We start from the raw sequence: 24,636 nt of genomic DNA on the forward strand, positions 1-24,636 counted from the left end.
GTTCTTTTACTTGTTTCAGTCATTTGACTGCGGCCATGCTGGAGCACCGCCTTTAGTCAAACAAATCGACCCCCAGGACTTATTCTTTGTTAGCCTAGAACTTATTCTATCGGTCTCTTTTGCCGAATCGCTAAGTTTCAAGGATGTAAACACACCAGCATTGGTTGTCAAGTGATGTTGGGGGAACAAACACACACACACATATACATGTATATATATATATATATATATATATATATATATATATATATATATATATATATATATATATATATATATATAAAACCAAAGATTACCAGGTAACTTACTTCTAGTTTACGCTACCTCATCTTAAAATCTATTTGCATTGTTTGGCCTTTTAAATCTTTCAACGCTATATTCCATATACAATGCTTCAAACAAACTATAAACTGACCCAAGGCTCCTTCATTAGAATTTGAACATCAACAGAGTATTTTTGTTTGTATGTGTCTATATGCTCAGTGTTTGGAATCAGTGCATGTACAGACTTGTATGTTTTGTTTTATGTAGATATTTTTATGCATGTCTAGACATTCACATATAAACTTAAATGATAAACTTCTGGGAAGTTTTACAGATTTTTACAGATTGTTACAGTTCCAGTGTTGGCCTTAATTTGCAGTTTTCGAATCATATGTATGTATGTATGTATGTATGTATTATGTATGTATGTATGTATGTATGTATGTATGTATGTATGTAGGTATGTATGTATGTGTGTGAGTGTATGTATGTATAATTTTAACTGATTTTTATGTCTATGTGATTAATATAAACAATTTCACTGTGCTTTTCCTGTTATAAATAATATATTATTTATATATAAGCACCCACTACACTCTCGGAGTTGTTGGCGTTAGGAAGGGCATCCAGCTGTAGAAACTCTACCAAATCAGATTGGAGCCTGGTGCAGCCATCTGGTTCGCCAGTCCTCAGTCAAATCGTCTAACCCATGCTAGCATGGAAGGCGGACGTTAAACGATGATGATGATGATGATGATGAATATAGATAATAAATAATATATCATTTGTATACACATTTCCCCAGCTACTGTATGCTTTCTCACTTGCAGTGTATCCATCCATCCATCCATCTATCCATCCATCCAAAATGTATAAAATCTATTTGGCTCAGTTTTATGACACAAAATCAAGAATCCATCTTATTAATATTTTAGACGCAAATCAATTAAATCACTCCTGGGCCCACACCAAATTCTCCTTACCATAACAGCTTTTCCCAGGTAAGTGAAATCTTGAACCTAATAATTTATTTTCCATCTTTTATCTTTTACTTTTTCGATCGTTAGACTGTGGTCATGCTGGAGCATTGCTTTGAAGAGTTTTTAGTTGAACCAGTACTTTTGTTCTAAGCCTGATACTTTTTCTGTCGGTCTCGTTTGATGAACCGCTAAGTTACAGGGACTTAAACAAACTAACAGTGGTTGTCAAGGAGTAATGGGGACAAACACAGACAAACACACGCATATATATATATATATATATATAGATATTGATATGTATATACGACGGGCTTCTTTCAGTTTCTGTCTACCAAATCCACTCTCAGAGCTTTGGTCAGTCCTAGGCTATAGTAGAAGACATGTACCCATGGTGTGATGCAGTGGTACCGAACTTGGACCCATGTGGTTAGGAAGCAAACTTCTTGCCACACAGCCACGCCTGTTCCTACATGCTTATTATACATGTTTTCTATGTTAACACTCATCTACGGGTTTGTTGGTTTTGTGTGTTTGTATGTGTGTCTTTTTTTAAAAATACAAGTGTATTTTGCTTGTGAATATTTTTCTATTTATATAAGTATTTGTGTGTGGCTTAGTGGTTAGGGCAATTGGCTTACAATCGTGAGGTCATGAATTCCATTCCCTGTGATGCCTTGTGTCCTTGAGCAAGACTCTTTATTTCACACTGCTCCAGTCTACTCAGCTGGCTAAAATGAATTGTACCTGTAATTCAAAGGGACAGCTTTGTCACAATCTGTGTCATACCGAATCTCCTCGTGAATTACATTAAGGGTCCGTGTTTCTGTGGAGTGCACTTGAACGTTAGTTTCACGAGCAATTTGTTCCCTTGATTGTATTAACTGGAACACTCATCATCAAAACCGATGAGTGCCAGTATGTAAGTGAGTATTTATATTTGTTTCTATTAGAGATTTATGTTCATTTTTTGGCATGTCTGGTAAGTTCACCATCATCAATTCATGTTTTCTTTTGTTTTTTTTATTAAAGTAATTTTTAACTATTAATGGTGAGATATTGTGGAAATATTTTCCTGACCTTTCCTCAAACTTTCTTCAAGGTGAATTGATGGTGGTGAACACTCCTGTGATGAGTTCATAGGGATGAACTTACTTGTAATCTATTTTTCATGTAAATAATATGTTTTTTTTTTTATGTAACTGTGTTCCTTTTTCAATATTTTTTAAGTATGTCCAAATGTGTGTTTTTCATGGGTCGTATAATTTATGGAATCACTACTACAATAACATCAAAATAATGATGGTCTGGAAACTTCGTTAGAAATGGGGGTTTGAAGCAGGAATTACATGGTGTAATCTATATATATAAAAATGAGAATGTGTGTCTGTCTGTCTGTCTGTGTGAATCCCTAAAACTCGAGAACTACGCAACCAATTTCATTCAAATTTTACACATGCCTTACTTAGGGTTCCAGTTGTGTTTTAGTCAAAAAAAATTATTAACTTCTTGCAGAGTTCGAGCACACGGCAACATAATATCTCCTCCACTATTTAAGTATTACGTGTCAAAAGTGAAACAAAAACACTCATGTCAAATACTTTCACTTTAAAAATGAAACTATTCCACTAACTGAAACAATCACATTTCGAGACTGTAGTGATAGATACTTTCACAGAGAGAAAAAGAGAGAAAGAGAGAGACAGAAAGAAAGAGACAGAAAGAGAGAGAGAGAGAGAGAGAGAGAGAGAGAGAGAGATGTATATGTATACATATACATGTATATGTACACCATTTCGATACTGTAATGACAGATACTTTCAGAGAGAGAGAGAGAGAAAGAGAGAAAGAGAGAGAGAGAGAAAGAGAGAGAGAGAAAGAGAGAGAGAGAAAGAGAGAGAGAGAGATGTATATGTATACATATAGATGTACACGTATATGTATATATATATAGATATAGATATATATGCATACATGTATATGTATACATATGTGTAGATGTATATATATATATATAGATGTACATAGATATATATAGATGTACATATATATATATAGATGTACATATAGATGTACATAGATGTACACATATATACATATATACATGCATACAGATATCTACACATATATACACCCATCACACACACATACACATGCACACAAACATACACATTAGTCATTTGTTTTCTTATCCAAAACTACGTCAAAAGTACTGAATGGATCTTTATGAAATTTGGAAATTATATTCTTTGCATAACGGCCATAACTCCCATGAAAATTCATATATTTTTGATGTTGATGAAATTTTAACCCGAACATAACAGATGAGCATTATTTAGAAAATGATGTCACACGTTATCGAGGCTACCATTCTTTCTGGATGTGCAAAAGGGGATGACGTCTGTATTCCAAGAATTCCTCTTACTCCATCAGGAGCAGACATTCCTTTTACATTCAGAAGACTACAATTCCCCCTTCGTGTGACTTTTGCCATGTCCATAAACAAATATCAGGGTCAAACACTGTCTGTAGCTGGTCTTCTCTTGGAAGAGCCCTGCTTCTCACATGGACAACTGTATGTTGGCTGCTCAAGAGTGGGCAGCAACAAAAAACCTATTTGTATATGCTCCACAAGGGAAAACAAGGAACATAGTTTACAATGAGGTGTTATAATCACAACAGCAAGAAAGTATGTACATGATCACCTTCTTTTACGAAACTTCATTGACTTTCATATATTTATATTGATATACATATATATACGTGTGTTTGGGTGCGTGTGTGTATATACATCTCTATATATAAAGACGATGCGTAGCCTAGACGGCGTTTTTAGATTTCATTATTCTCTTTAACTCGGGCAACGCCGGGTATTTCTGCTAGTCATTAATAAACCGAAGATAGAACATAACAAACCAGATATAGACAAGGAAAATCAACTTGATTAATCCGTCATGTCTACTTGATTCTTGGGTTGTGAAGAAAGACAATGAAAAGTTAAAAAATACAATCCTTTAAAATTTGAGACTGAGAGAATATCAAAATTGTAAAGGTTCTACCTGTAATAATTGGTACATTAGGGAGTGTGAGTAATGACATGAACAAATGATTGAAGGAAATTAGGATGGAATGTCCTGTAGAGCTTCTACAGACATTTTGTCTTTTAGGAACAGGAAAGATTATCAGAAGGGTTTTGAGCATTTGAAGGCTTATTAAAATTATGTGGATGTTTGAGGTTACAGGTAATAACCATCATCATAATCATCGTTTAACGTCCGCTTTCCATGCTAGCATGGGTTGGACGATTTGACTGAGGACTGGTGAAACCAGATGGCTACACCAGGCTCCAATCTGATTTGGCAGAGTTTCCACAGCTGAATGCCCTTCCTAACGCCAACCACTCCGAGAGTGTAGTGCGTGCTTTTACATGAAGGGGGTACTGGCAACGGCCACGCTCGAAATGGTGTCTTTTACATGTCACCTGCATGGGAGCCAGTCCAGCGGCACTGGCAACGATCTCACTTGTCTTTACACGTGCCACTCGCACAAGTACCAGGGCACAGGCGCCATCACGATTTCGCTTTCGCTTGCCTCAACAGGTCTTCGCAAGCCAAGTTTTGTGTCCAATGAAGGAAGGTACGGATCCTGGCAGAGGCCTTGGATTTAGGTCTCACTTAGCTTGCCGGGTCTTCTCACGCACAGCATATTTCCAAAGATCTCAGTCGGACGTAATTGCCTCGGTGAGGCCCAGTGTTCGAAGGTCGTGCCTCACCACCTCACCACCTCATCCCAGGTCTTCCTGGGCCTACCTCTTCCACAGGTTCCCTCAACTGCTAGGGTATGGCACTTTTTCACACAGCTATCCTCATCTATTCTCGCCACATGCCCATACCAGCGCAATCGTCTCTCTTGCACGCCACAGCTGATACTTCTTTGGTTCAACTTTTCTCTCAAGGTACTTACACTCTGTCTAGTATGCACAACCCACTACCCAAATAAATTCTGCAAGGAATAAGACCAATCCTGAGATAGGTGAAATAAGGATGATGATGATGATGATGGACTCTCCTATCAGATATGACATATAAGTATTCAGCTTTTACCGAATGACCTGCTGAAATGATTTGTTTATAGTGATCAAATGCATATATGCCACACAATAGCTCACCTATCCCGCCATCAAATCGATGTTGCCTGAACAGATGCATGGTGTACCACATGTCGCTGCATCAAAGTGATTGCTGAGCAATGTAAGATGAAGTGTTTCTCTCAAGAACACAACACACCACCTAGTCTAGGAATTGAAATCACGGTCTCGTTATTATGAGTGCAACACCCTAGGCCATGCATCCTCAATAATAATAACAATAAGGATTTCAAATTTGGCACAAGGCCAACAATTTTGGGGACAAAATGTCGTTTGCTAACAATTCTGCCACCTCACTCATTTAATGATAATAATAATAATAATAATAATAATAATAATAATAATAATAATAATAATAATAATAATAATAACAACTCTTTAAAGTTTTAAATTACTCTATTTCAGATTGGGCTGCCCTAATTTCACTTTTCCCTCTTACGAAGCAGACAAACGTGCAACTGAACTCCATCAGTCAGTTTTCATAGCAGATGCTGCGCTGTGTTGCCAGATTGAGTACTTCGTGTGAGCATTAACTTTTTTTATATATTCTGTAGCATGCTAAGATGTATTGGACAAAACATCAATGAGGATAGATAAAAAAACAGCACCAGTCAATTATTGGGGACAATAATACACACACACACACACACACACACACACACACACACACACACGCGCGCGCATACACACACACACACACACACACACACACACACATGCATACATATATATCAGGTTATCCCATAAGTTCTGTCCGATTTTACCTTTTTCTAAAATTAAATGAAATTTTATTGTATTTTAGAATGTCTAATGCATTTGTGTACATTTAAACTAATAGCAACATACAATTCACCATAGAGCACAGCAATAAACAACTCCCTTTTCTTGACATCCTTATTAAAATAGTAAATACCCACATCGAAACAGACATCTTCTATAAACCCACAGATTCTAAACAAAACCTATTATTCAACTCATGCCACCCCAAATACATAAAAATTAATATACCTTATAATCTAGCAAAAAGAATTTGCACCATAGTTTCGGACCCCGGTACTCGTGAACGAAGACTCCTTGAACTCAGATCAATACTAATCAAAAGACATTACCCAATATCATTAATAAATGATGGCATTAAACGAGCTAAGGAAATAGATATACGAACATTATGGGAAGTCAACTGAAATACTAAACCAGACTTAAAAATACTTCCATACATCTCCACACATAACCCTAGAAACAACGAAGTCTTCAATATTATCATCCAAAATCTACCCATCCTCACAGGAGATAAAACAATGAACAAAATTTTAAGCTCACACAAAATGATCAAAACCAAAACGCAACCTAGATCATTGAAAAAAATATTAACCAGCGCAAGACTGTATCCATTAACAATGGAACCAAAAGTGAAAAATGTGGTCAACCTAACTGTGATACATGCCCCCACCTTTTGGAGGGTTCAGAGTTCCACTTTAAACAAGGGGAAATATTTAAGATTAAACCAAATATACCTGTGCCTCGGAAAATCTAATCTATGCCATTACATGCTTAGGGTGTGGTAATCATTATAGTGGCCAAACAAGAATATCACTCCATCGAAGAACCACTATCCACAAAGAACAAATCCGTCACCCACAATACATACAGATACAGGTCAGTGAACACATAGAAAGGTGTGCTAGGAATCTTAATCCTAATTTCCTAATTTTCCTCTTCTATTCACAGAACACCTCAGTACAACAAAGAATGTATAAAGAGGCAACTTTCATCAAAAAATATCTTCCACAACTCAATATGAACACATAACATTATACAGAACAATACTAACCTTTCAATTAATACCACCCATACATCTCATACACCATTCACATTACAGATCTATATCTACCCTAATTGCACCAAATCCAGAACTACTTACCTCCCTTACACAATCTTTTTACTCAGAGACTAGTAGACCCGACACCGTTCGGTAATTGGTGTGCATTCAAAACAATGATTAGTAATATTACGAAACCGGTATGCTTTTGAATCTCTTTAACAATTCGCAATAATGACTTTTATTACTTTTATTCCTACCTCATTTCATCTAATTGTATATATATCTATCGTTACTTTTCATAAAATGGCTTTACTTTTTTTGTTTTCCAATGTACATTTTCGCTTATTTTTTGTCTTACTTTCCCCTTACATTTCCACGTTTAGTTTCTATTTTCTTTTTGTAACATATTTCTATTATATATATATATATATATATATATATATATATATATATATATATATATATATATATATATATATATATATATATATATATATATATATATATATATATATAATATATATAGATTTAATCAAAAGATTAAATGTGATACTTAAAATGTTTGAGGCACCAGAAATTGGTAGGATAAAAACCAAAAACAAAATCAAGAGATTTGGTGAATAAAATTCGAAGATAAGCAACAAAAATTCAATAGGTTATAGCAGTATGTACGTTTCGTACAAGCTCCATTTATTCATGTAGTGAGAATACCACAGAAAATACAATGAAAATGTACTCCTCAGCTGCATAATGAAATTTCATTTTAGAAAGTCATTTTGAAGATGTTTGCAAAAAACAAGAGTAAGAGAAGAAAACATAACGTCTCCACTATGCTGCTGTTTCACAGACAAGTGAATCAAACAAGAATTTAAAATCTAATAGGAGGGATAGTAGTAATTTCAAATTTAGAGGAAGGTAGGTTAAGTAGTGGTGGACAGCAGGTTAGGGGTAAATCAAGCATGAGGGAAAGAAAAGAAAAAAGGAAATGGAAGGACAATACCCTAAGGAGTGGTAAGAATTTGGAAAGAATTTAAGGTAAGGGAATTAAGGTCAAGGTATTAAAGAAATATATCTATTCTACAGTATAAATAGAATAATACAATGAAACCCTGAATTACTAAGTTCAAAACTATAGGGAACAATAATAATTAGAACGAGATAAATATAACCAGTTAAAATAAGATATAAATTAATGTGGGGTAGTATTATTTATGAGTAAAACTATAATATTAATGGCCAAAATCCAAACAGAAAGAAAGGAAGAGGAAATAAGGGAGAGGAATAGAGTTAGAAAATCAGGACTAAATTAAGAGAAAACTAAGGTTTACGAAAAAGTGATAGATAGAAGAGACTCAGAATAACTTAGAGAAAATGTAGGACTACTATCAGTGGGCTGGGAAAGGTTAAAATGTATTCTGAGTATATATCAAAAGTCGTAACTCAAATAAAATAGTTATTAGTCAGGGAAATGAGAGAAACTAAATTAAAACATGTAGCAAGATTTACCTTTTAAAATATTTAAAGGTGCGGGAGTAGCAATGCACACATAGAACCCTAAGGTCAGATCTATTGTCAATTAGATTAGGGTTATCCTTAAATTTTTAAATTTCATAAATTTCCATAGAACACAGTCCACAGCCATATCTACTATTTCTATAAGGTTGTGCTCTCCTTAGGATTTCCCATTTAAGATTAAAATCAATACCATTTTCCTTCAATTCCCAAATGTTATTAGATAATGATGTGCTATTGGCTTTATGTTTAAGTCTAAATGAAGAAAAATGGTTATATAATTGTTGTTTAAGGTTGATTGTGCAACCAACATAAATGTAATTATTAGTTGGAGTAGTTACTGTACATTTATAGACTACATTACGGGTTAAACAACGGCCAGATACCGGACAGTGGGCTTTAATTCTACAATTGCAATTAAGGGGCTTATTGGCAGGAGAGCACAACCTTATAGAAATAGTAGATATGGCTGTGGATTGTGTTCTATGGAAATTTGCGAAATTTTTAAACTTAAGGATAACCCTAATCTAATTAACAATAGATCTGACCTTAGGGTTCTATGTGTGCATTGCTACTCCCGCACCTTTAAATATTTTAAAAAGTAAATCTTGCTAAATTTTTAAATTTAGTTTCTCTCATTTCCCTGACTAATAACTATTTTATTTGAGTTACGACTTTTGATATATACTCAGAATACATTTTAACCTTTCCCAACCCACTGATAGTAGTCCTACATTTTCTCTAAGTTATTCTAAGTCTCTTCTATCTATCACTTTTTCGTAAACCTTAGTTTTCTCTTAATTTAGTCCTGATTTTCTAACTCTATTCCTCTCCCTTATTTCCTCTTCCTTTCTTTTTGTTTGGATTTTGGCCATTAATATTATAGTTTTACTCATAAATAATACTACCCCACATTAATTTATATCTTATTTTAACTGGTTATATTTATCTCGTTCTAATTATTATTGTTCCCTATAGTTTTGAACTTAGTAATTCAGGGTTTCATTGTATTATTCTATTTATACTGTAGAATAGATATATTTCTTTAATACCTTGACCTTAATTCTCTTACCTTAAATTTTTTCCAAATTCTTACCACTCCTTAGGGTATTGTCCTTCCATTTCCTTTTTTTTTCCTTTCCCTCATGCTTGATTTACCCCTAACCTGCTGTCCACCACTACTTAACCTACCTTCCTCTAAATTTGAAATTACTACTATCCCTCCTATTAGATTTTAAATTCTTGTTTGATTCACTTGTCTGTGAAACAGCAGCATAGTGGAGATGTTATGTTTTCTTCTCTTACTCTTGTTTTTTGCAAACATCTTCAAAATGACTTTCTAAAATGAAATTCCATTATGCAGCTGAGGAGTAAATTTTCATTGTATTTTCTGTGGTGTTCTCACTACATGAATAAATGGAGCTTGTACGAAACGTACATACTGCTATAACCTATTGAATTTTTGTTGCTTATCTTCAAATATATATATATATATATATATATATATATATATATATATATATATATATATATATATATATATATATATATATTACGGAGATGCACTTGCATAGCAAGTGACCTGATCTGAGATCGTGTGCTGGAACGAAAACAATTGCAGCGTGGAAGGTGTTTATAAGCCATTTAAAATAACACACAAAATCCGTTAGATTCACTTCAACATTTAAATTTAATTTGTCAAAATATTTTCGTCGCTTTGAGACCGCGACCTGTTCACTGACAAAATTCTGTGCTGCATCTGAGAAAGTAATAGTTAGTTCATGATATATATGTACATGTGTATGTATGTATGTATGTATGTATGTATGTATGTATGTATGTATGTATGTATGTATGTATGTGCGTGTACATGTGTGCTCGTATGCATCTGTGTACATGCGTATGTTTGTGTGCATGCCTATACACATCTATGTATATATGTATATATGTATGTATGTGAGTATGCACGTATGTACTTATGGATGTACGTAAGTAATAGGATAAGTGTGTAGACGTGTTTGTGTGTTTGTGTGTGTGTGTGCATATGTATGTACATGTGAATGTATGTTTATGTACTGATATGTGCGTCAGTTCAAGTTGTATACATGACAGTTATATATATATATATATATATATATATATATATATATATATATATATATATATATATATATATATATATATATATATATATATATATATATGTATGTATGTATGTATGTATGTATGCATATGTATATAAGTAATCAGTATATGATTAAACACAGTTCAACAAATTCATTCATATTTATGTAATGAAGGAGATTAAATGTTAAAATGGATTATAGTTTTTATTATTCATGTTGCTGTACAAATTGTTTCATACAAAGACTCAGGCATTCATAATAGAAAATCAGAATAGTCAAATTTGTATTCGTCCGTAGCAGGGGTAAAAACTAAAAAAGATCTTAGAAGTACATAGATTTTCTCTTAGTAATCGTATTGTAATGATGTGTTTGTTCTTGGAATCACACAAATTTAAATAAGGTTAAAAAATATATAATTGGGTGTCAATATATATAATATTTAAAAAACTGACATTCTCTGTATGACTTTCTGTATGTGCGTCTATTTAAAACACCGAAAATGAATTATATCAACTGATCAGGCTGTATATGTGTTTACAATGAGAAATGCAAATCAGGAAGGGAAAGAATTTTCAAATACAAAACTTAATTTTTACTTAACCGTCAATTATTCTTTCAGCTTAAGAAATTATTAGAAAAAAATGTTTAATAGTAATCAATAATAATTTCAGGTTTATAAAATTAATAATTTATTGTAAATAATAGGTCTAATATTCATAGACAAAAATAAGTGTCATATGTTGCAATTAATTATCTAGTCACAGTATTAGAATGTTTTTAAGAAAATTTAGAAATGGATACTATACAAGTGATAAGGCGTAACAAAATTCGAAATAAAAGGGAATTTGCTTACGTTATCAACTGATAAACTTATATAATTGTCTATAGAGCGATATAATAAGAAAGGGGTTTTTGATAGATAATATCGAAAACTTGTTTGTACTATTGCTGAGTAAGTTATCATAGATAGGAAAAAAAACTAACTAAAAAAGAGATATCTATAAGTTTGATATGGTGTAGAGGATACAATAATTAATGGGAAAAATGTAGGTGTACATCTAGATTCATATGTGTTTACATACCAGTATACATATGCTTATGTGCATACAAACCCATACAGTCATATATACATACACCCACATTTATACATACATAGACATACACATATATACATACGTACACATATATATGCATATCTATATACATATGTATATACTTGCATATATATCTATATATATACATACAAGGAATGAAGCCAGTTTGCTCCGATGGAAGTGTAATGCCAGTGTGCATACTAGACAGAGTATCAGTACCTTGAGAGAAAAATTGAACTTACGAAGGATCAGTTGTAGTGTGCAAGAGAGACGACTGCGCTGGTATGGTCATGTAGCGAGAATGGATGAGGATAGCTGTGTGAAAAAGTGCCACACTTTAACAGTTGAGGGAACCTGTGGAAGAGGTAAGCCCAGGAAGACCTGGGATGAGGTGGTAAGGCACGACCTTCGAACATTGGGCCTCACCGAGACGATGACTTCTGACCGAGACCTTTGGAAATATACTGTGCGCGAGAAGACCCGGCAAGCCAAGTGAGACCTAAATCTAAGGCCCAGCCAGCCCACTTATGCGTACCTTCCTGAGGCAAGTGAAATCGAAATCGAGTTAAATTAAAATTGGATACTAAACCCCACTGCGAAGACCTGTTGAGGCAAGTGAAATAGAAATAGATTGTAGCCAGCGCCCCTGGACTGGCTCATGTGCGGGCGACACATGAAATCTTTCGAGCGGGATCGTTGCCGGTGCCCCTGGACTGGCTCATGTGCGGGCGACACATGAATCTTTCGAGCGGGATCGTTGCCAGTGCCCCTGGACTGGCTCATGTGCGGGCGACACATGATATCTTTTCGTGCGAGATCGTTGCCAGTGCCCATGGACTGGCTCTTGTGCGAGTGACACATGAGGGTTTTCGAGCGAGATCGTTGCCGGTGCCCCTGGACTGGCTCTTGTGCGGGTGAAACATGAAATCTTTCGAGCAGGATCGATGCCAGTGCCCCGGGACTGGCACATGTGCGGGCGACACATGAAATTTTTCGAGCGAGATCGTTGCCGGCGCCCCTGGGCCGGCTTGCAGGTGACACATGAGGTTTTTCGAGCGAGGTCGTTGCCGGTGCCCCCGGACTGGCTCATGTGCGGGCGACACATGAAATCTTTCGTGCGGGATCGTTGCCAGTGCCCCTGGACTGGCTCTTGTGCGGGTGACACATGAAATTTTTTCGAGCAGGGTCGTTGCCAGTGCCCCTGGACTGGCTCATGTGCGGGCGACACATGAAATCTTTCGAGCGGGATCGTTGCCAGTGCCCCTGGACTGGCTCATGTGCGGGTGACATATGAAATTTTTTCGAGCAGGGTCGTTGCCAGTGCCCCTGGACTGGCTCATGTGCGGGCGACACATGAAATCTTTCGAGCGGGATCGTTGCCAGTGCTCCTGGACTGGCTCATGTGCGGGCGACACATGAATCTTTCGAGCGGGATCGTTGCCAGTGCCCCTGGACTGGCTCATGTGCGGGTGACACATGAGGTTTTTCGAGCGAGATCGCTGCCGGTGCCCCTAGACTGGCTCATGTGCGGGTGACACATGAATCTTTCGAGCGGGATCGTTGCCAGTGCCCCTGGACTGGCTCATGTGCGGGCGACACATGATATCTTTCGAGTGCTCCTGGACTGGCTCATGTGCGGGCGACACATGATATCTTTCGTGCGAGATCGTTGCCAGTGCCCCTGGACTGGCTCATGTGCGGGTGACGCATGAAATCGTTCAAGCGGGATCGTTGCCAGTGCCCCTGGACTGGCTCATGTGCGGGCGACACATGATATCTTTCGAGCGACATTGTTGCAAGTGCCCATGGACTGGCCCTTGTGCGGGTGACACATGAAATGTTTCGAGCGGGATCGTTGCCAGTGCCCCTGGATTGGCTCATGTGCGGGAGACACATGAAATCTTTCGAGCGGGATCGATGCCAGTGCCCCTGGACTGGCTCATGTGCGGGCGACACATGAAATCTTTCGAGCAAGATCGTTGCCGATGCCCCTGGGCCGGCTTGCGGGTGACACATGAGGTTTTTGGAGCGAGATCGTTGCCGGTGCCCCTGGACTGGCTCTTGTGCGGGTGGCACATAAAAGACACCATTTCGAGCGTGGCCGTTTTCGTGCGGGTGACACGTAAAAGCACCCACTACACTCTCTGAGTGGTTGGCGTTAGGAAGGGCATCCAGCTGTAGAAACTCTGCCAAATTAGATTGGAGCCTGGTGTTGCCATCCGGTTTCACCAGTCCTCAGTCAAATCGTCCAACCCATGCTAGCGTGGAAGGCGGACGTTAAACGATGATGATGATGATGATGACATACATACACAGACCTGCATGCATATACAAATACACCCATACATGCTTGTACATTCCTATTCATCTGTCTATGCATATTTACATATACACACACATTTGTAGACGATTACTCGCTCATTTGTATGCTTATATACAGGTTTGAGGGCATAAATGCCCATATACATGTACACACACACACACACACACACACACACACACACACACATATGTGGATCATTACCAACGTTGTCTTCCTGGCACGTGAAAAGACATTCGAGCGAGATCGTTCCCAGTGCCAATGGACTGGCTCCTGTGCTGGTGACACGTAATACACCATTTTGAGCGTGGCCTTTGCCAGTAAGACATCCGAGCGACATCGTTGCCAGTGCCCCTGAACTGGCCCTTGTGCAGGTGGCACGTAAAATACACCATTTCAAGCGTGGCTGTTGCCAGTACCCACTTGACTGGCCCTCGTGCCGGTGGCATGTAAAAGCACCCACTACACTCTCGGAGTGGTTGGCGTTAGGAAGGGCATCCAGCTGTAGAAATTCTGCCAAATCAGATTGGAGCCTGGTGTTACCTCCTGGTCCACCAGTCCTCAGTCAAATCGTCTAACCCATGCTAGCATGGAAAGCGGACGTTAAACGACGATGATGATGATCGATGATGATATATACACACACATACATATTATAAAAATTTACTAATATGATTAGTGACTAGCAGAAGTGGACACTCAGATATTATATTATAAGTACATACATGCACCCACATATATACATGCATTTAGTTACTTGCATACATAGACATATGCATATACAAATGTACACACAATTACAAATATATACATGCATATATACATTATATATACACTTAAGTAAGTGCACAAACATATACATACATACATATATACACACACATGCACACACACATGCATATATATACAAACATATATATACACACACATATATACTCATCCATATATATATATATATATATATATATATATATATATATATATATATATATATATATATATATATATATATATATATACATATATATATACTCATACACACACATATATATATATATGGGAGAATATACAAATAATAACAACAGACGAGGACAGGTGGTGTAAATAACAAAAGTATATATTAGTATGACGCTCGGGAATACGGAAAGTCTTTGACGTTTCGAGCTACGCTCTTCAACAGAAAGAATACGGAGACAAGGAGAAAAACACGGAGAAAAAAAATTGAATAGTGTTCAGTCAACGGTCAATGTATATGCATATACCCACACACACAAACTCGTATATATACATATGTATATATATAAATGTATATATATATATATATATACAAGAATAAGGGCAGGGAATTGTCAATTAATAATAGAATTAATAATTAACAATTTTGCCAAGTAGTTCAGTATGAAAACACCTTTATCGGTAAAACCATTTATCATCATAAATATACAGGGATTAGCATTGAGTTGCTTCTCCAACATACTGAAAATTTAGAAATAGCAGTCAAAGAACTACTGATTCTAAACTACAAATTTTTCTCTAAACGGATGGCGATATTTATGGCACACATAGAACAAAAAACCGGAGGGAAAAGCGTAAACAAAACAAGTCTTTAGTTAATTGGATACGAATCGTTTCATGGTTAAGCGAATGAAAATTTCACTATTCCAATCTTCAGTCCAAATATTCTGATAAATTTGAAAGTGTCTCTAAAAAAATTCACGGTAATTTTTGGCCATGCGACACCAAAAATCAACGATAAGAAAGGCACTTACGAATTCATCGCCTAGTGAGTTCAGGCATCTCACCCCAAAGAAATCTATTCCATGTGCGTCACAAATAGTCCCGTATGAAAAGAAGTCCCGTGTGGAGGGATTACGGTTTAACCATCTAACTTAGAGATATCAAATATAAAATATACAAGAATAAGGGCAGGGAATTGTCAATTAATAATAGAATTAATAATTAACAATTTTGCCAAGTAGTTCAGTATGAAAAAACCTTTATCGCTAAAACCATTTATCATCATAAATATACAGGGATTAGCATTGAGTTGCTTCTCCAACATACTGAAAATTTAGAAATAGCAGTCAAAGAACTACTGATTCTAAACTACAAATTTTTCTCTAAACGGATGGCGATATTTATGGCACACATAGAACAAAAAACCGGAGGGAAAAGCGTAAACAAAACAAGTCTTTAGTTAATTGGATACGAATCGTTTCATGATTAAGCGAATGGACTGAAGATTGGAATAGTGACATTTTCATTCGCTTAACCATGAAACGATTCGTATCCAATTAACTAAAGACTTGTTTTGTTTACGCTTTTCCCTCCGTTTTTTTTTGTTCTATGTGTGCCATAAATATCGCCATCCGTTTAGAGAAAAATTTGTAGTTTAGAATCAGTAGTTCTTTGACTGCTATTTCTAAATTTTCAGTATGTTGGAGAAGCAACTCAATGCTAATCCCTGTATATTTATGATTATATATATATATATATATATATATATATATATATATATACACACACACACACACATATATATATATATATATATATATACACATGCACTCATATACATAGGTATCTACATAGTTATAAATTTATACACATACAAATACATACATATATAGACATACATATTTCTACATACGTACGCATACGTACATATACATACAAATATATATACACACATACATGGAGTAGAGGTAGATATTTTCAAGAAACAACTTTGACCTCCAGCCGTGCTAGGTTCCAGCTGAACCTGCAGTACAGCAAGAGATTCAAAGGAGGGTAGCTACATTGAACTCCCTCCTTCATCGAAAGCCAATCATATACGAATGGTCATTGGAAAGGTGATAACACTGGTGGTGCTCCTGCATGACCATAGCATTTGCGCTGAAACATGTAAAAGAATAAAAGAGTAGGAACACTTTAAAATGAGATGTGAGGATTTGTATGACAGAACCAGGAAAGATTTTAAATGGGCTTTTATTATTAAAATGAGATTAAAACAGAAAGTGAAAGCTTCATCATTGTTAATGGCCAACATATTCAATGTTTTATGCTCTTTTCTAGGATCACAGCTAAAAATATTGCCAACAGAAAGACCGAAAGGATTACTATCAATGTACCAAGTAAGTTTACTGAACATATATCTAATGATCGTTTTAATAAATGAAAAAACAAATTGTAGACAATTATACAAGCTTGAATATGTGCAGGCATGGTTTTCTGGTTTAGAAGCTAATTTTCCAACCATATGATTTGGGGCTCAATCCCACAGCACAGTACTTTCAGCAAATGTCTTCTACCATAATCCTGACCAAAGCATTGTGGGTGGATTTGGTGGATGGAAACTGAAACAATCACATCATATATATTCTTCTATTCTTCTACCTGTTTCAGTCATTTAACTGTGGCCATGCTGGAGCACTGCTTTAAAGGGTTTATTCTTTTCTAAGCCTCGTACTTACTCTATTGGTTGCTGTTGCTGAACCGCTAGATTACAGGGACATAATTACACCAGCATTGGTTGTGAAGCAATAGTAGAGAGGCAAACATGGACACACACACATAAATATATATATATATATATATATATATATATATATATATATATATATATATATATACGATGGGCTTCTTTCAGTTTCCATCTACCAAATCCACTCACAAGGATTTGGTAAGCCCAAGGTTATAGTAGAAGACACTTGCCCAAGGTGCCACACAGTGGGACTGAACCCGGAACCGTGTGGTTGGGAAGCAAGCTTTTTATTACAAACCCATAAAGTGTATCAAGTGAAAGCACATGGCTTATAGGTTAAGGTATTTGGCTCATGATCATAAAATCATGAGTTCGAAACCCAGTGGCATGTTGTGTTCTTGAGCAGGTCATTATATTTCCCATTGCTCCAGTTCACTCAACTGGCAAAAAGGAGTAGGACCTGCTGCATTTCAAAGGGCCGTCCTTGCTACATTCTGTGTCATGCGGAATCTCCCCGAGAACTATGTTGAGGGCACACGTACTTGTGGAGTGGTCAATCACTTGCAGTTAATTTCATAAGCAGATTGTTCTGTTGAACAGATCAACTGGTGCACTTGTCTTCGTAATTGGTGGAGTGCCAGATGTGTATATGTGTGTGTGAAAGTTTGTGTGTATGTGTGAGTTTGTGTGTATGGACCTATGTCTTGACTTCACATGATGAGGATGATGAGGATATGAGAATAAGAGAGAGAGAATGTGTGTGTGTGTGTGTATGCATTTTTGTATGTATGTATGTGCCGTGATGGAAAGGTGGTGAAGCATGCAGACCTGACGGGTTGGAAGCATGTAGTCAGCGACCTGCACATAGGCAGCCCATGCTAGATAAAAAGTCGTCTCCTTGTCGCCCAAGACAGCGGTAGGATTCGATTGCTGCATGGGTGTCTGAGCAGCTCCATTTGGAGAGGGCACTGCTCACCTGGAGACCAGGGGGGTTCTAGAAAAGGTGAACCAAAAATTGCCTGTCTTTCCATTTCTGGTCAGTTTAGCGCGACTGACGGTTGTCCACCCTGCGCTCGAAAAACAAAGAGACTTTTATTTATAAAATCTGGACAGAACTTAAACATTTCATGTTGGAATGTGTGCACTCTGTTGGACAACAAGAGTGATTGTAGTCCTGAAAGATGCACTGCACTTGTTGCTCGTGAGCTGAACCGTTATAACATTGATATAACTGCACTCTCAGAGACTTGTATAGATGGTGATGGTCAGCTTGAGGAAGTAGGAGGTGGATACACCTTTTTTGGAAAGGAAGGCAGAAGGAGGAGCGCAGAGAGGCTGGTGTTGGTTTTGCAGTTCGATCTGATATCCTTAAGAAGTTGGAAGAGCTCCCTGTTCCTATAAATAAACGTATAATGACGCTACGGTTGCACTTGAAAGGTAAGCGGTTTGCTACTCTAATGAGTGCCTATGCACCTACTTTGACTAGCTGTGATGAAGATAAAACAATCTTTTATACCCAGCTGAGAACCATACTTAGAAAAATCCCCAATTCTGATAAAGTCATTCTACTGGGGCATTTTAATGCCAGAGTTGGAACAGACTGGCAAACATGGAACTCTCTAGGACTTTTTGGAGCAAGGAAAATGAATAGCAATGGGCTCATGCTACTGGAGCTTTGCGAAGAACATGGACTTCACATCGCAAGCACTCATTTTATGCACAAAGGTGATCACACACCAACGTTGATGCATCCAAGGTCCAAAGTCTGGCACTTGCTGGATTATGTCACCATCCACAAGCGCGACATCTTTGACATTTGTAATGTCAAGTCCTTTCATGGATCAGAATGCTGGACAGACCACAGTCTGGTGTGAGCAAAGTTCCGAATGATGATTAGAGTGAAAGAGAGAAGAGGAGCAGTCAGCATTCCTCGCCGTCTAAATGTCCACAAGGTATATGATGTTGTGCTTAGGAAAGAGCTTCAGACTTGCTTGTCCAGCATTGGAAATACTGCAGCTTGGGAAGGTTTTCGAGACCAAGTTCTTCAATGTGCAGCCGAAACACTGGGACATGTTACTCCCGGACAGAGACTGGTTTGATGAAAATGAAGCTGAAGTTCAGTGACTATTGGCTGTAAAGTGCCATACCCACAGTGTATTGCTACACAGAGAACTGTCTACTGTGCAGCGAAGTCTAGCACTTGTCCATTATAGCAGTGTAAAATCACTACTGCAGTGATCTCTCAGGAAGATGCAGAACACTTGGTGGGAGGATCTTGCTCGTGATGTTCAGGCTGCTGCTGATGCAAATGACAGCAAGAAACTTTACCATCTTATGAAACATGCTTATGGACCTAAGAGCTCCACATCAGCTCCCTTGCTTTCCAAGGAGTTTTCCACTCTGTTTACTAAATCAACAGAAATTACAGGTCGCTGGATCGAACACTTCTCTAAACTCTTAAACCATGAGTCAGTTGTGGATGAAACAGTGATTGATACTTAGCAACAAAGACCTACCATTGGCTCCTTAAACTCCTCACCCTCAATAGATGAAGTAATGACATCAGTATGTAAATTGAATCTTGGTAGGGCACCTGGAAAGGATGGAATTTGTGCTGAGATCTTGCGATTTGGTGGTCATTACATCACACAGTCCCTTCGTGAACTTATTAGTGCAGTCTGGAGGGATGGTGCAATCCCTAAGGACTGGAAGGATGCAATTATTCTTCCTCTATATAAAGGAAAAGGAGCCAGAACAATGTGTGGTAACTCCAGAGGTATTGCTCTAATATCAGCTGCTGGCAAGGTTCTGGCAAATATTCTTCTTGCCAGTCTGAATTGGTGTCTCGTAAATGATGTTCTATCTGAATCTCTATGTGGCTTCCGATCTGGTAGAGGGACAATGGATATGATCTTCACAGCAAGACAGATGCAGGAGAAGTGTTATGAGCAGAATATGGATCTTGTCCAGGTATTCATTGATTTAACAAAGGCCTTTGATACTGTAAATAGGGCCTTTCTATGGAAAATACTTGGCAAACTGGGATGTCCGGATCACTTTGTATCTATAATTAAATCATTTCATGATGGGATGGAGGCTTGGGTCAATGTTGGTGGTGGCATGGCAGGACCCATTCTTGTAGAGAATGGTGTCAAGCAGAGTGACATCCTTGCCCCAACTCTCTTTTCTTTGTACTTTGCTGCTGCTTTTACTGATGCTTTTGCTAAGGTTAGCTCTCTGGGAATATATGTCAGATATCGATCTTCTGGCTGCCTCTTTAATCTTTGCCAATTTGCTGCCAATTCAAAGGTTCTTCAGTCTATTATTCGTGACCTCCTTTATGCAGATGACTGTGACTTAATCACTCATACAGTGGATGACATGGAAATACTCATGAATTGCATTTCTGCTTCTTGCAAGGCATTTGGACTCAGCATTAGCCTGGACAAGACTGTTGTAATGTTCCAGCCTTCACCAGGAAATCCATATATGAAACCAGCTATCTTGGTTGAAGGAACAATTCTGAAGGTAGTAGACAAGTTTGTCTAGTAGACAATTTTATCTAGTAGACAAGTTTGTCAGAGATGTCTCAGACACATTCTCAATGTTGGCTGGACCTCAAAAATTCCAGACACACAGGGTCTGAGGACAGCTGATATCTTGAGCATTGAGGCAATGGTGCACAAACACCGGTTACGTTGGACTGGATACTTTATCAAAAATAAAGGATAGCAGGATTCCTAAGCAGATGCTATATGGAGAATTTGTGAATGGAAGGAGATTTCGGCAGAAACCAAGGCTGCGATTTAAGGACTGTCCCCATTAAAGGCCTGTGATATGCAGGACACTGACTGGAAGAACAATGCTTGTCATTGCTACAGATGGAGGAAGCAGGTTAAGGAGGGGATGGACACTTTTGAGAGAGCACGTATCCAGCATGAAGAACTTAAGCGAGCTGCATGAAAGCACATGGCTTGTATAGTGAATGGGGAAAGTTTGGAGCCACAAATGCAAAATATAAGTTAGTCCTAGAGCGCACAATGTTCCCGAAGGTCGGCAATGGTCATCTTCGATCACGAGTGGACGGCCATCATGTATGTATGAATGAATGTGCATATCGTATGTGTTTATGTATGTATGTTTGCTTATTTTCGTCAAAGTGCAAATCAAAGTAAAGAGAGATAATATTTCTGTCAGAAAACATCCAAGGCAGCAATTTTAGAACAAAATTACTTTGCAGTATTTACTCTGCACCAATCCAAACAGACAATCCCTCTTGTGCAGAGTCACATTTGCTGTCAGAGACACAGTGAATCAGCAAAGCAGTGATTGAGTCATTGGAAAACCAAAAGCCAATTATTTTATTCAATATAAATATTTAAAAAAATATTTTTAAAAATATTTAAAAGTTTTTGTTAATGAAATGTCATTCTTATAAGAAAATCAGAAGGAATTGGGGTATAGTGCTGAGTAATTTAAGCCTAGATTTTACTGATAAGTGAAGCGATTTAAGCTCAATTTTACTGGTTAACGAAGTGATTTGAGTCAGGTTTAATTGGTTAATGAAGTATTTTGAGCCTAGTTTTAATGGTTAACAGAAAAAATTGAGGCATGTTTTACTGGTTAAAGAAATGAACTGAGTCTAGTTTTATTGGTTAAAGAAGTAATTTGAGCCTGGTTTTATTGGTAAATCAAGTAATTTGATTGTGATTTCAAGGATTACAAAACTGATTTTGTCTCAAATATAAGACATTTTGTTTCAGTTTATAAAGATAAAAATACCATGATGCCATATGGAGAAGATTTCTCTGAATATGGAGACAATAAAGTGATGAAGAAGCATTTGAAACCAGGACACATTTACATGGATTCACCAACATTCGGAGTTGGTTGTTGTGCTTTACAAGTAACATTTCAAGCTGCTGATATAAAAGAAGCTACTTATCTCTATGATAGTTTGATACCTCTTACTCCAATTATGGTAGGTATTGTTTTACTGTTTTGTTAAGGTATCAACAGAGATTATATTGTCAACAGAACTTAACCCTTCTCCCACCAACCCACCTAAAACCACCCTTGGTTTTATGATATATACTTCATGCCTTAATGTGCATTAAAATTCAGCTTAGAGGAGTTCCCAGGGACAGCCTGTCTTAAATTCCTCTGTTATTATCTGGAGGACTATTGTGAAGAAGAGGGGGCTGAGCAGTAATCCTTAGTGAATCCCTACTTGTACTCTGAATTCTTCACTGTACACATTTCCCACCCTCACCTTACTGGTAGCATCCCTGTACATAGCCTGTACAACTCTCACCAACCACTCATCTGTCCCTAGTTTATGCATTGACCACCAGATAAGGGATCAGGGGACCCTGTCAAAAACTTTCTCCATGTCAACAAAGGCCAAGTACAGAAGTTTATCTTTGGCTTTGTATTTCTCCTGCAGCTGTCTTACCAGAAATATAGCATCAGTGGTGCTTCTCCTCAGCACAAAACCAAACTGCGTCTCATCTAGGCTAACTCTTTCTCTAATTAGTTGGGCTATGACTCTCTCCATAACTTTCATCACTTGATGCAACAATTTGATATCTCTGTAATTATTTCTATCTAAGCCATCACCTTTCCCGTTGTAACAGTTGACTCTAGTACCACTACACCAGTCATTGGGTATGACTCCTTTGTAAACCACCTGATTTACAATACGGATGACTAGACCATAACCCACACAGCCCAATATTTTAAGCATCTCAGCATTGATTCCTGATGGACTGGGGATTTTCAGCCTTCATATCCTTAATTGCTTTATCAACCAAGGTACCGTTGATTTGGATAACTGGTCACTCAGTTGGGTTAACATTTGGCCGACTATCCTCCTCCTATTCATTCTCCACATTTAGCAGTCTTTCAGAATGGCATTTCTAAGCTTCTTTCTTTGCAGACTCATTAAATGCAAGTGTACCATCATCCATGCGGACACATTTCTCTTCTATGACATTATGATTTTCTCTCACACACACTGTCTTACAATCCAGAATACTTCGGTTCTTTGGTCTTCATGTCACTGAACATAGGCAAACTTCTTCTTCTCTGCTTCTCCCTCGGTTAAATATACCTGTCTCCTAGCTTCTCTTCTGGCTATCTGATACAGTTTCCTGCTACCCCAACTCTTTCAGTCCTTCTAGGCCCGTTTCTTTGCTCTAATGGCCCTGTCTACCACATCATTCCACCAGCACGTTACTCTAGATCTGGTTGGGACTCCACACCAGCCACAGATATGGTTTGTGGCACTCAGCAAGCTGTCCTGCAGGAATTCCTAGTAGTTCTCTATGTCACAACAAGTTTGTAGTTCCCTCTCCCTCTCATTTATATATATATACAGAGATATCAAATTGTTGCATCAAGTGATGAAAGTTATGGAGAGAGTCATAGCCCAACTAATTAGAGAAAGAGTTAGCCTAGATGAGACGCCGTTTGGTTTTGTGCTGAGGAGAAGCACCACTGATGCTATATTTCTGGTAAGACAGCTGCAGGAGAAATACAAAGCCAAAGATAAACTTCTGTACTTGGCCTTTGTTGACATGGAGAAAGTTTTTGACAGGGTCCCCTGATCCCTTATAGGGAATGAAACTACTCTTCAAGTACTGTTCTCTCTTTTTTTCAGCACATCTCACTCTTTACCACTTCAGACTAAAAATATCCGCCTATGGATATAATAATAGATTACTATATTTTTTCTGTCTCCGATGAAGGGAAGTACTGGATCTTCCCAGAAACAGCTGTAAGAATCTATCCATAAATTTCTTCAACCTTACCTTTGCTCTCTTTATCTTTTTGTTTTTATATATTTACATATATATATATATATATATATATATATATATATATATATA

At 37.4% G+C, this 24,636-nt stretch overlaps 1 protein-coding gene across 1 annotated transcript in view; it reads left to right on the plus strand.

Moving 5' to 3' along the window:
• LOC106876116 (glutamate--cysteine ligase catalytic subunit-like) overlaps positions 1–24,636 on the plus strand; it is a 107,013-nt gene that overhangs the window by 65,772 nt on the left and 16,605 nt on the right. The window contains exons 5-8 of the mRNA XM_089345841.1: positions 1,200–1,265; positions 5,794–5,910; positions 17,338–17,396; positions 22,510–22,731. Coding sequence (XP_089201967.1) covers positions 1,200–1,265; positions 5,794–5,910; positions 17,338–17,396; positions 22,510–22,731 — 464 coding nt within the window. The remainder of the gene's footprint in view (positions 1–1,199; positions 1,266–5,793; positions 5,911–17,337; positions 17,397–22,509; positions 22,732–24,636) is intronic.

This window comes from Octopus bimaculoides, chromosome 30, assembly GCF_046866305.1.
Source record: "Octopus bimaculoides isolate indiv1 chromosome 30, ASM4686630v1, whole genome shotgun sequence".
In the NCBI taxonomy this organism is placed as follows: Eukaryota; Metazoa; Mollusca; class Cephalopoda; order Octopoda; family Octopodidae; genus Octopus; species Octopus bimaculoides.